The sequence below is a fragment of the Gymnogyps californianus genome, chromosome 7 (assembly GCF_018139145.2).
Source record: "Gymnogyps californianus isolate 813 chromosome 7, ASM1813914v2, whole genome shotgun sequence".
In the NCBI taxonomy this organism is placed as follows: domain Eukaryota; kingdom Metazoa; phylum Chordata; class Aves; order Accipitriformes; family Cathartidae; genus Gymnogyps; species Gymnogyps californianus.
The window spans coordinates 33,255,174-33,267,923 of record NC_059477.1 but is presented as its reverse complement, the minus strand read 5'-3'; the positions used below and the strand labels follow the sequence as shown (position 1 = coordinate 33,267,923).

Here is a 12,750-nt window from a genome sequence, read left to right as displayed (position 1 = left end):
CCTAATATGTTAGTATTAGAGCTGGAAAGATAAGGCTAGTTCATGAATAGTTCAAAACAACAAGATGCTCAGTAAATGCAACTTCTTAATCATTTTGACAGAAGTACTGGAGATGTGCTTTTGTAGCTCTGGAAGCAATTTTCAAGTGAATACTTGCCTCGTACGTGTAGTCCAGCACAAATGAAAGCTATGAATTACAGAAATCTACCTCCATTTTAGTTAAGGAGACCTGAAGACACATCACCAAACCAACAGGATTAATTCCTGAAGTGAATTGTCCAAGTCAAATTTGCATTGTAGATGTTTGTTGTACTTGAGTGTCTCAAATCCTGATGACAAGTGAGTTTTCACGTTGAAAAGACGAAGATTCTGACTTGATAATTGCAAAAGAAACATGCAATGTTGGGTGCTGAATGTTAGCATAAAGATACTTAGTTACCTCAAAAGAATCTGAGGAAAAAAGTGTATTCTGAATTATGCTGGTTCTGTGAGGCTTACTGGGGAAAAAACAAACAAACAAACAACCCAGCGCATCCTATGAAACTGATTCTCTAGTTTAAAAACCTTCAGAAGAAGATGGAGAATTAGGCAGTAGTGCCAATTACAATGAGGACACTGTGGGATGCATAATAATTACAAGACTTGGTTTACTGACTGAAAGATGGAGCACTTTGTCATACATAGCTTCTCTGCTGAGGGTCCAGAGGAAGGAAGATGAACTGAGGATGGAACATGTAGAACACTTACTAACAGAAATATTGCTTCTAATTCCAGAGACTTTGTGACAAGTGCCTGGGCTGACATTGAACGGTTTAAAGAGCAAAAGAATCACGATTTGAAGGAGGCGCTTATAAGCTATGCTGTTATGCAGATTAGCATGTGCAAAAAGGTACGTTTAGCTTGTGGAAGGCCAGGCTAGTGTATTTATCATATCAGCAGGGGGTCAAATGCAAACTTTCAATAACTAGGAACACTGCAGTCACAGAAGGTTGGAAGTCAGTAGCGTAAAACCTCCCACATATTCCATCCTACTCTAACTCAGTGACATGTTAATGTTGATACATATGTGCAATAGGCAGTGTGGTCCAATTCCAGTGTGGTCTGTGCCTTATTCTTGTGTGAAGTTCTGTGGGACTCTTGTGTAGAGTCTTGGGTAGAAGAAAGTCTGTTGATGAGGTTTGCAAACAAAGTATATTTTCCCCTATTGATTTTTAACTTTTTTTAAAGGGAATCCAAGTTTGGACAAATGCAAAGGAATGCTTCAGCAAGATGTGATTATCTGGAAATGAATTCCTCTTCCAAGTGCCAGAGAACGGAAGCACAAATGTATAACACCAATGTTAATTTGCTACATGACTTACATACAAATCATGAAATAAATGAGTGAATAGTTTTTCTTTCTGCTGATTGTGATTGTTAATAAAGGACAAAAAGGACATGTTATTAAATGTTTAGCCCTGACTGCCACTTCTGTGGCATGTTTTATATGTGGTAGCAAATAATTCAGGGGTAAAAGAGTTACTGAAAACTATGGCTCTGTATTGGGGCAAAGGTATAGGGAAAGTTATCCCAGAAAGTATGAACTGAACTGTTCTGAGACTTGTGAAACACCATGCTCTATAATGTGTAGATCACTTCCAGATGCCCTTCTTTTCAGCCCTTGCTGTTTAGAATTTTTAATGCTCAAGGGTGCTTTGGTTTTATAATGGGACACACAGTTGTGTTCTTGAGGTCTACACCATAAGAGGACAAAAAAAGAAATATTGTAACGCCTAGGGTTCATATTTAAATGCCTTTGCATGTCCATAGAGAAATGTGCTTTTCCAGAGTTCAGGTTAAGCAGTCTCAAGCTCCTGAGATGTTTGAAACTCTCTACAGTAGAGGTGTTGTACAATGGTTTGATACAATATTCTGCGTTTACTGGTTCCCACTTAAGTTTTGATATGGGCATTGATTTCTTATAAAACTCCTTCCTGCAAGTGAAGGAGACTGGTGATCCAGCTGAGCAGCAAAACCAAAGTCAAAGCTGGTAAGAAGCGGATGCAACTTCTGTTTGGTTGTTTGGAACCTGTTTACGCCAGATGTGAATCTGGCCTGTGGTACCTCTTCTTGTAACTGAAGTGGTTTGGTTCTTGAAAGAATAGTTCTTAATGAAGATGCTGAAATAGAAAACCTGGTGCAACTTCTGTAGTACTTAAGAGCAGTGATGTGCAGAATCCACAGTGAACTAAGGTGTCTGCTTGGCTCTTGTAATGATGTTTCAGTGTGTGTGTGTATATATATGTGTGTATATATATATACACCAGTATAACATGATTTGCCGTTACAGGTACTTGCATTAAATGTTTCCAAGTATGAAAAACACTTACCACTGTCTAATATTGGGCTTTTTCTACATACTTACTTAAAGTTCCTGAAGTCTTGTGGAATTTGTCAGACTTGATTGCTCGTCCTAAAGGAAGCTTTGGAATATTCTGTTGAAAAGTGTATTTAAGTATTCTGGATTATAACACTACTCAGATTTTGATTTTTTTTTTTTTTTTTTTTTTTGATACTCCAGGAAGTCCTTAAATGTTCTTTCGATAAATTACCTAAACGTAGTTACTGATATGTCCCATGTTACTTTTGTCTCTGCAGCATTTCTTTTCTATAAAACCATTGTAAAGAATTTGTAGGCCTGGTGTACACTAAAGCTTAAAACCCTGAAGTAAAATGCTGGTCACTCTGATAACCCCTATTGGCTTTTTCAAAGCATATGACAGTGACGCTCCTGGCTGAGAGATGATGTTGGGCAGAAAGAGGTCTTTCCGTTTAACATTTACAAGGAGAAGCATTGTTCCATTCAGAGGTTGCAGTATCCAGTTCCGATACAGGCTGAAGGACTCTTACATTCCAAACCAAGAAGTTGCACACTTGATGTATTCAGTAAACCTTCTAAAGGAGTGGTGCCTTAATACAATACCGTGTGGCGCTCAGAGTAGGTATTTCTCATGCACTTTGATTTTTGGTAGATCTTTCTGGTGCCTCTTTCCACATTTCACTTGCTGTACAGCTCATTAAATGTATTAGTATGCCTTTTTTTCCTTGCTAGTTGTACTAAATTTAAGAAGGGAACAAAATGGTTCTTGTAAGTTTTGTGCCAAATAAGCTAAATAAAATTGCTCTTTGATATTTTTGTTATGTTGTTTTTTGTAAAAATGCTGTCTTCCCAGTTCTGATAACTGCTGCTCAGTTTTTGTGTCCATCTTAGCTCTCAAATGGCCTCCAAACTTTGGTTTAAAATTTTAGTAGTAAATTGTGCACAACTAGCTGATTTGCCTTTTAGGTGAAGAACATAGTGCTAAGGCCAAAATTAGGTGCTTGTTACAAGCCAGCTTTGATCCCTGCTTTGTTTTTGCCCAGACAGAACTAGCTGTCTGAATTTCATGCGTGTCTTCATCTAGGTAAGAGAAGCTGCGTTTGAAAAGGGTTTGCATTGTTTGACAGACTATTGGGTGAAAGGTGAGTTAAGGATAATTTGCAACAACTTCTATTTCTTTCACTTCTGCTGTTTCCAGAAAAACACTGCATGCAGTCTGTGTACTTGCGGATCTTAGCAAACAGTGAATGTTTATCCCCCTCTTCTAGCTTTTTAACTTTTTCAGGGGAAATCATCTACTTAATGGCTGTTTCCATGTGGTTAATAGAGTCCACATGACAAATGCACACTTGTGAAGCGTGCATTTTTCCAGTCACTGTGCAGATTTAACTTCTGTAACTCGATCCACTTTGCCTCCGCGAGCTTCCTTCAATTATCCAGTAAACATCCAAAACTGATGGAAGGCCTTGAGAATAATAGCAGGTAGGCAGACCATTTTAACTGAATCTTGACAAAATGCTTGTCTATGAAAGAGTTTACCTACATGGATCATCTGATTTGCTGATGGAGCTGCCACTTTTGTCCCAGGAAGCTTTGCTGGCTGGATTATCACTGCTCATGCTATCCCTGACCTTCCCCATTACTAGCGGGACCTTGACTTGTCAGTACATTTTAGTTGCTACTGTTGTCTGCTCCTGAAATGTAGCTAGGGTAAGGCAGCCAGCTGAAATGGAAAGATTAGGTATTTTTATGAACTGTCTTTATTTTTTTTTTAATGTTGTATTATTTCGATGTCTGGCGTGTCAGCCAAAGCAGAGTTAACCTAGCAGCTGTGTGCAGGGACTACCTTGGCAAGCGCAGAGCAAATCTTGGAGCTGAAGTCCACGCTGCGGAGCTCGCCTCGTGCAGGTGAGCCAGAGGGAAGTGGCGGCCGTGGCCAAACACACGGCAGAGCCAGCGGACCAAGGCCGAGGTCCCAGAGCGGCTGGCTGGGCTGTGTGCACTGCATCCCAGGAGAGATGGTATTTCCCTGTATGGCTTTCCCTCCACTGAAATTCTTCTGTGAATTGTAGTTGAAGAAATGGGAAACACTTTCTAATGTCCCCTAAAGGATTGCAGGGAAGGAAGTTGTCTTAATTCCCCACACTTGCCATGCAATGGCAAGGCAGGGCTCTAATTCCTGTTCCCTTATGTCCCCCTGTTCTGCACATCCCTGGTGCCTCTGTCTTGTATTTGCTCCTAGAGCTCTGTGGGGAGGCGCGATCTGTGTAATGAAAGTCAGGGCTGCCGTGGAAATAATGCAAACAAAGGAACCAGGTGGAATGAGAGCTAGTAAAATGGGAGCACAGGCTTTGGTGCTGAATCCAAGTACAGAATACTTGTATGTCGCCAGCAAAAGCAGTCGCCTTTGTAAGCAGTCACTTTGCTGCTGCCACGAAGTTAATGTCTGCTCTAAGCCCTGCAGTTTGAGCGCTCCTGCCTGGCCAGTTCCCTCCCGCTTCCCCAGCAGAGCTGGGGTTTCTCAGGGCAGGGGTACCTTGCAAAGGATGCGCGGTCTTGATCCAGCTCCTGTAGAGACCCTGGCACTGCAGGAGAGGAACTTGCGTGAGCTGCTTCCCTCTAGTGGGTGGCCACCGGGGAGGGCAGGATGCTCGCTGCAGCGGTGGTAGACAGAGAAATGTCTCTCTTTAAATGGCAGAGGCTTCATGCTCCCGCCAGCTGAAACAGGCTTTACGTATGTCCCTTCTGCGGTACGACTGCGGTGAGTACCTCCTCCTGCCTTGGGCAGTCTGGAAAGCCCCACGTTCCTGCGTAAGCAAAGGATTGTGACTCTTTGGCCACTGTTTTCTGATGCTTCTTGGTATGAGACAGTGTTATCAAAAGGATTTTGCAATTGTGACTTCAGTAAGGTCAAATGCAGAGGAGAAACCTTTTTTTTTTTGATGTCTTTTTAGTTGCTTTTGAATGGCTTACATAGACTGGCCTTCCCAATGCTGTATTTTCTTTAAAAAAAAAAAAAAAAAATCTTGTTTTGACTGGTGGTAGAAGGTATCTAAAACACAAAACAAAGCCAAATTGGAAAGGATCTTGGGTGGATTTGGAGGAAAACAACTCCAGACAGTGAAAGTGCAGAGTATGTGGAGGTAAGGGGAGATGGCACCACGCTGGGAGAGGCAAGGGGGAGGTTAAGCTGTATGCACGTGAGGGAAGATGGGGTTTTGAGGAGAGATGCACAAGAGGGTGAGGAGATAAAGAGGAGAAAAGAGAAGGTAAACAGACAGGAGGGAGAGCAGAGATGGGATGGGTGGAGGAACTGGAGAGGAGAACAGATGGAAAGCTTCGGTACCTGTGGGCTATGCTGTGCAGGAGAAGGGCAAAGCAGCACTGCATTGCCCTTGTTTTGGAGGGGTAAAAAAAAAAAAGTGAGGGAAGTGGAAACAGGAGGTAAGGAAATTTCAAGAGCTGTCAAAGACAACTATATACTACTAATGATAGTATAATGATAGTATCTAGGTCTGAGTGAAACTTGTGGTGGTGACCGTGGTCTTAAAGCTGAGTTCAACACTGATAATGGTGTACCATTTCTCTTGAGCTCGGATGGAGAGACTTAATTTTGTCTAATATTTTGTATCTATTTTTAATACGATAACTTTGAATTTTCTGAATTAAAAAACCAGGAGTAGAAGCTTCAGTCTTTAAAAAGCCAGCATAAACTTTGTGGGTACACCCTGATCCTACAAACACCAGCATGATCAGCCATGTGATCTGGAGACCTGCTGGCTGATGCAGCTCTAAAACAGGCTGCCCCACATACCACAAGCATCCCAGGGACTACAATTAATAAACAGCTTCTTCATCTGCAGTCAGCGTTTTCTGTTGTCTGTATATATCGTGGCATATATGATAACACCAATTACGTTCTCTTCAGAAAGTAGCTGTAAGTGGCCACAGAAGATGAAAAGCGACTTTGTGGTGAGCCTCCCTAGGATGCTAAGGTGGAAAATGATGTAGTGGAAGGGAAAACGCAACCCCGACCGCCCTCTTGTGGGTCTCCAGCTCGGGCTCGCAGGGGCCGGAATAAAACTCTGCAGCAGGAGGGAAGCAAATGCCACCTACTCCCCTCCTGCCGCTCAGAGGTGCGAGGGCCATCACAATAGCCGTAGCGTAATGAGTGCGTAATGGTTATACTGGAACAGATTTCCATGCAGGATTTAGTGACGAATTCATGTCTTGCTGTAGGTTGCTATTAATAATACTGTGTATTACCCTGTGATTTGCAGCTTGTATGCAGGTTCCTCAGGCATCTTTCACACCAGGCAAACGCTGCTGTGAATTGGACTTAAAACACAGGTTTCTGAGCTAGCAGTATTTTTTCTTTTTTTTTTTTTTTTTTTTTTTTTTTTTTTTTTAAATAACTGCTTGGAAGTGGTGCCGGCTGCATGGTCAGAAGGAATGACCTGTGACCGTTTGTGTAAGCTGCACTCTCGTATAAGAGATGGCAAAGTCGCCCTTGCCCAGTGCTGCTTTGAATTAGCCTTTTCTGAAGCATGTGCTCTCTGATCCCAGCTTTGAACCTCTCCGGTGCCAGAGAGGCCAAATCTTATGATGGTTGTTCTAGGGGCTGAAAGCGTAGGCTTTATTTCCAGTCTTGTTTGTCTGCTTTATCTTCCAAAGTGTTGGTAGGCTCCTGCCTGCTCACCTCTGATGGCCCTGCAGACACTGGATGCTCAGGGGGCAGCAGGGAAAGGCCATGGGCTCCTTGTGCTGCAGCGAGATCCCTCCTGGGCCACGCGGCAGAGCCGTACATCCCTCTCATCCTGCGTTTGCCAAACTGGAGTGGGCACTGCCATAGCCACAGCAGCGTGAGGCCATCGCTGCTCATTTCAAGCCACGTCTGGTGCTCCCGCTGTCTTTCAGAGCAGCTCTTCCCCCAGCCCGACTGCAATCGGGCTGCACGGAGCTGTGCTGGGTCTGGCGCAGAGCTGCTTCCATCAGGTGACTCTCGACACTGCTTCTCAGCAGTGCAGCCTCCTCTTCTTCTAGCGGCTCCTTAATCTTTTCATCTCCATCACCTGCGGTCTCAGTAATGCTCTTACTGCCCAGGCTGTGAGTAAAGACACTAACCAGCACAGAGCCACTGTGAGATCCCAGAGGGACCCCGCTACCCCAAAGAGTTCCCGTTTCCAGTTACATCCTGAAGCCTTTGGCCAGATTTTAAATAATTTTAAGGAATGCTAGGCTGGCTCTCTGCTTTCTTATTCAGAGGACCCACCCAGCCTGAGTGAGGAAAGCTGTGGTATGGTGGATTGCTGCATTAATACTATTGCTCCATCAAAGAAACCGTAATCTATTAAAATGAGAATCAATTTGACAAGATCTGTTTTCCATGAACATGTTGATTGGCATTAATCTCTTTTAACTCTGTATCAACTATTCTTTTCCCAGGGATTACTTTCAGATTGACAGGCCTATAATAATCCAATCTCTCTAACTATATATTTTTATAAACAGGCAAAAATATTAGCCTTCTTCCAGCCTTGTGGAATTTTTCCTGAAATTCAAGACTTGTTAAAAGTCAGCATCCATGGTTCAGAGATCTCTTATGTTGGGATTTCTATAAGCTTGAAAAGAAGCTACATGGATCTGCAGATGCAAGCATTAGAGTAAGAAGCTGGTGTCTAGCACTGCACCCTGGGTGTGACTCAGGAGAAATTATCTCCTTGTGATGCAGCTAATGCACAGCTATGGTTGATGAAGAGTGCACAGGGAGTATGATTTGGTTTTAGCGTCCTCCTAAATGAAGTGTAAAAGCATATCCTTATGTAGTTTAACAAGTTATTACAGTATAACTCTATGCTATTGTTGAAGTTTGACCAAACTCTCTGACATCTCAGAACTGAAGTGCTGAATTAACCTTTGAACCATGTAAAGTGTCAGGAACATTCACTGGTGGAAGGGGTTCATTTGTGGACCAGGAGACACCATTTGGTCTGGGAAGCCAAACTATTAGAGGAGATGAGGAATCCTCCCTTCAAAATCTAAAATCCTTCTTAGTGTTAAATCTTCCCTAAGTACATCTCGCTTGCTTACAGATAATTGATCTTTCCTAACCTCTAACTTCTCTTTATGGTTGGCGGTACCATTCCTTCTCTCTCCATAATACTTTACCTGTTTCTATTTCTACTCTAAGCCAGGATAAGGATTTGAACATGTGTTGCCTTTTCCAGTTTCAGGGCACTTACTTAAAATATTTGGAAATAATTGCTGGTGATCGTTCACTTTCTGTTCAAACTCCTTCTCCCTGCTAATGTAGTTACTGCTATTTTTAGCTTTAAAATGCTAAATACGTAGTGCTTAGCTGGGTCTTTTTCTGTTTCCTTCCAACAAATATAATGATTGCAATTACAAGGCAATTTAGTGGTTGCTCAGTTTCATGTTACTTTTAAATTTGAAAACATTTCCTTTTTCTCTCCCATGTTGACGTCCACTATAGAGCTCCGTGTGCCGGAGTTAAATAAAAAAAGATGGTAAGCCAGGGAGCGGGGCTGTACTGCCAGCAAACACGTGAACAGTAGGACAGACGCCTCAGTGATGGTCCTCGGCAGATGGTCCTGGAGAATTTTTGACTCAATTCAGGTGAAGTTTCTCCTTCCTCCCTACCCCTGTTACCAGAGTGGGATGGCTTTTGCACTGCGGTACTGGAGATCCCCGGCAAACATGCAGGGAGCCGAGTCTAACGGAGATGCTCCCAGAGGGTCACGGGGTGGCAGGTCCCTGGTTTAGGGGAGTTGGCAGGATTCGTCTGGTCTCGCGTGAGGGAAGGGTGAGCTGCCGTAGGAGCCCAGCTTTGGGAGCTGTTAAGCTGTGTGTTGCAAGATCCCGCTTTGGGTAGGTAGATAAGGATATAGAGGGGAAATTAGCTGCTAATAGGAGCAGGGTTGGAGATAAGCACTGGGAAAGAAACCACAGAGCTCTGCAAGCCCAGCTGGAGGTTTGGGTGAGGTCAGGTTTGGCAAACACAGGCTCAGCTGGTGGAAGAGGGTTTTTTTATGAATTTGGCTTCCAGGACTGACTTTCGCATGAACCTGCTGTGGTGAGGAGATGGCCCTGCTCAGGAGCTGAGTTGGGGTTACTTTTTTCATCTGCGGAGCAACACACGGGATGCAGGTGCCCTGGCTCTGAGAGACAGAGCCAGGGGGTTGGCACCTCAGGTTAGAGTGGCCTGTGTGGGGTGAGAAGGCACATTTTGGTGTCCTGGGCAGACTGAGCTGCCTGGGTAGACACAGTTGTTGGTTCGAAAGTGGTTCCTATTTTCTTTGCCAGAGGGTGCCCCTTCCCTTCCTCTCTTGCCACCTACCTTTCTGCCTTCCATTGGTGTTAATGCTTTGGCATGTGAATCTTTCCACCAGGTGTTGGTAACGTCGCTGTGCCAAGTCTGTGCCTGCAAATGTGTCGTAACAGCTGATTTTGTGTGTTACCCGCTCTGTGGCAGTGCTGTGTAGGCAACCAGCCCGTTTCCTTCATCGCTTTTGTTCTGAACGTCCTGGGTCAATGGCTGCTCCCCTTCATCCTCCCTTCATGCTAATTCAATCCCTTTCGAGTTGTTTAGTCTGCCTGAGCCTGTTGCTTAGAAAGTTGGGGTGGCTTCTACTGATACAGTGGCCATCCACTGTACACAGCCTCTCCTCCCACTGGAACAGCGTGCCGCAAGAACCTTCATCTCTCACTTTACAATGCAACTTCATTGATTAAGGATGGGAAGGGTCTCAAGAAATGTGGCTGAGGTATCTGCTGCTTTGTGTTTTGCAGAGCCCTCTAAAGTCCTCACCAACACACCCTGTCTCCTGGGACGTACGTTGGCATTGATGGCACTGGTTCTTTACAGGTGGCTCCATAACCAGCTGTCCCTGGAAATCCGAGCTTAATTACATTTTGTGTATTGGCTCTAGAGAGGCAGGAACTGTGTCCCTTGAAGGCTGTTCTGTTATCCACAAAGAAGTGGGTTTTTGCAGTGATTTAAGAGCTCTCTGTAAGCAGCATGGATTGCCTTTCAGGTTGGGTTGAGCAGGCATGTTCAGCAGTGCTTCTCTCACCTTCTGTCTTTCTGCCCTTTCCTCTTCTGTCTCCAGCCAACGGTGCTTTGTCCTTTTGTCTCATGTTTAAAAACTGCAGAGACTCCTCCTTACCTTTGATACGAACCAGGTCCCTTTCAGACACTTTTCTTTTTTCCCCCATCTTCCTTACAGAGTGAGTGGCAAGTCCTCTCCAGCTCAGTTGTCCAAGAGTTCTCCAACTGCTGTGTCAACGTTTGCCTTCCAAACTGCCCATTTTCTTGTAGCACGGCGACCAGAGTTCACTTCTCAGGAATCCCTCCTGCTGCGGGTTGGAGATATGGCACGCTGTAGCAGGCAAGAGGTGCGCTTCCCCGACTGGCCTTAAGAGTGTGTCATATTCTGTTTATGTCTCAGCAGCTGTCCCTGAACAAGGGACATTTCTCAGTCCAATGAGTGGAAAAGCAAACTGTTGTGTGGCTGTATGGGAACTCTAAATCCAGTTATCAGATTGCCATAATCTGGGGAAAGAAAGGAAAATAAAGCACAAACTGTGAAATTGCCTCCTCTCCCTGACTGATCTTACCATTGCTGCTAGTCCCTTGGGTCAACATACGCTGAAGATGTTCCTTCATCTCCAAGTGTTTGAAGAGGCTAATATTTGGAAGGACAAGCTGCACGGCCAAGTGTAAAGATGCAGTCTGACTCGCACGTTGCAGAAGACGGGATCTGGAGTTATTTCTGTGTAGCATCCCTGGGTGCCGGGTGTGAGAGGGAGTCAGTCACATCCCAAGGTTTAAGGCAGGTTGAAGGAATTGCTCCCTGGAGATCCCTCTCTGTCTGCCTTGAGTGCATAGGGAGTTGCAGAGAGATAATTAGATTTCAGTTGCAGTCTACCCTAAGTAAGGAACAGAAGCTATAGTGGATTGCTGTGCGTTTGCTTTTGAAGATTTTGGCCTCTTTTTGTCTGTAAAAATTAGAAACTGGGAATTTTACACAGCCTTCTTGGATTTGGTCCAGAAACACCAGCTTTGCTGTTCTCTAGGAAAGGGAACTCCTGTCTTATAGGTGTTTCTTTCACTCTCCCTCAAAAAAAAAAAAAAAAAAAAAAAAAAAAAGTGCAGGTCAGTGTGCCTCTGGCACCTGGGTGTATGTGCTTGAAGCGCAGGACACTAATCCCAGAGGAACCAGATGCTGGCTGGAGAGCTGGGTGCTGTTGCTGTATAGGTGTTTTGCGTAGCGGGATGGCTGCAGGCTGGCAGAGAAGAGTTAACTAGCAGTATCTAGACTCAGTGTGAGCAGAGCAGCCGCTAATCTGCAGACGAATGTGTTCCAACAGGAAAAATAAATCTTGTCCATACCTGTGCTCGTTTGCTCCTGCCGGAGCCAAATTGCAGCGCTGCCTGTCAGCCTGGCCCGGGGCCAGCTCGCGGGCCGCCGGCACCGGCAGCGCCGGCCGCATTTCTTGCCTGGCTCCAAGTCAACGTCGCTCCTTGGGTCGGAGGATCTTTTGCAAGCAGAGTGCAGCCGGGGGGTCAGTGCGTGCGTGTGAGGGCACCAGGATAAAGCGATAGCACATATGTCCGCTTTGCAATGCCATCTCTCTCCGCTCGCGCGCTCGTCGGCGCTCACTTACCTGCTCCATCGCGTCCGCAGCGCTGTTTGCTAATCGCTGCTCTCCAGCTGTCCTTGCAAACACGTAATTCGCAGCTGTGTCGTCGTTTGTCTGTGTCCCAGGTGTTTGCAAGCGTATCTGTGAATTCTCTCAAATCTCAGCATTTTAGCACAAACGCTTACTGATGCCACCGTCGCACGCCCGTGCCACTCCCACGGTGGGTGAGCCCCCAGCACAGCTTTGGTGATGATGCACATGGCGCGGCGAGGGAGGGCGCGAAGCAAACCCACGCTGCGCGCCTTGTTCAAACAAGTGCCTTTTGATGCAGGAGGCTTCAGCAGAGAAATCCAAAACTAGACTAAACAAAGCCAAAAAAAGAGGAGAAAGATTTAAGGCGTGCTTTTCACAAGGTGAATGGTTGTTTCTGGGTTTCTTCTTTGGCTTTCTTAGCTAGCCCTCAGATTTTCTCTGAAAATCAGACTACTCATTGTGAATTTTGGGAATCCAAATAAATCTGGAGACCTTTGCCCGCTGCGCAGCAGTTGCCATTATGGGATAAACATTTGCAAATGGCAGCTGTTCAGTTGCAATCGGTGTGGTGGGGAATGCAGGGGAGGAGAAGCCACCTTTGCCACTTGCCAGCACTCACAGGGAAGTGATGCTTGCTAGACAGACTGGTTTGTGAAAGAAATGTAAAACAGCAACAACCCCTCCCCCCCCCCAAG

At 45.0% G+C, this 12,750-nt stretch overlaps 1 protein-coding gene across 1 annotated transcript in view; it reads left to right on the top strand.

Moving 5' to 3' along the window:
• The window catches only part of SNX4 (sorting nexin 4), a 34,912-nt gene extending 32,397 nt beyond the window's left edge, over positions 1-2,515 (top strand). The window contains 2 exon segments of the mRNA XM_050900427.1: positions 775-889; positions 1,228-2,515. Of these exon segments, the coding sequence (XP_050756384.1) occupies positions 775-889; positions 1,228-1,275 (163 nt within the window). The 3' untranslated portion in view covers positions 1,276-2,515.
• Positions 2,516-12,750: the final 10,235 nt, after the last annotated feature.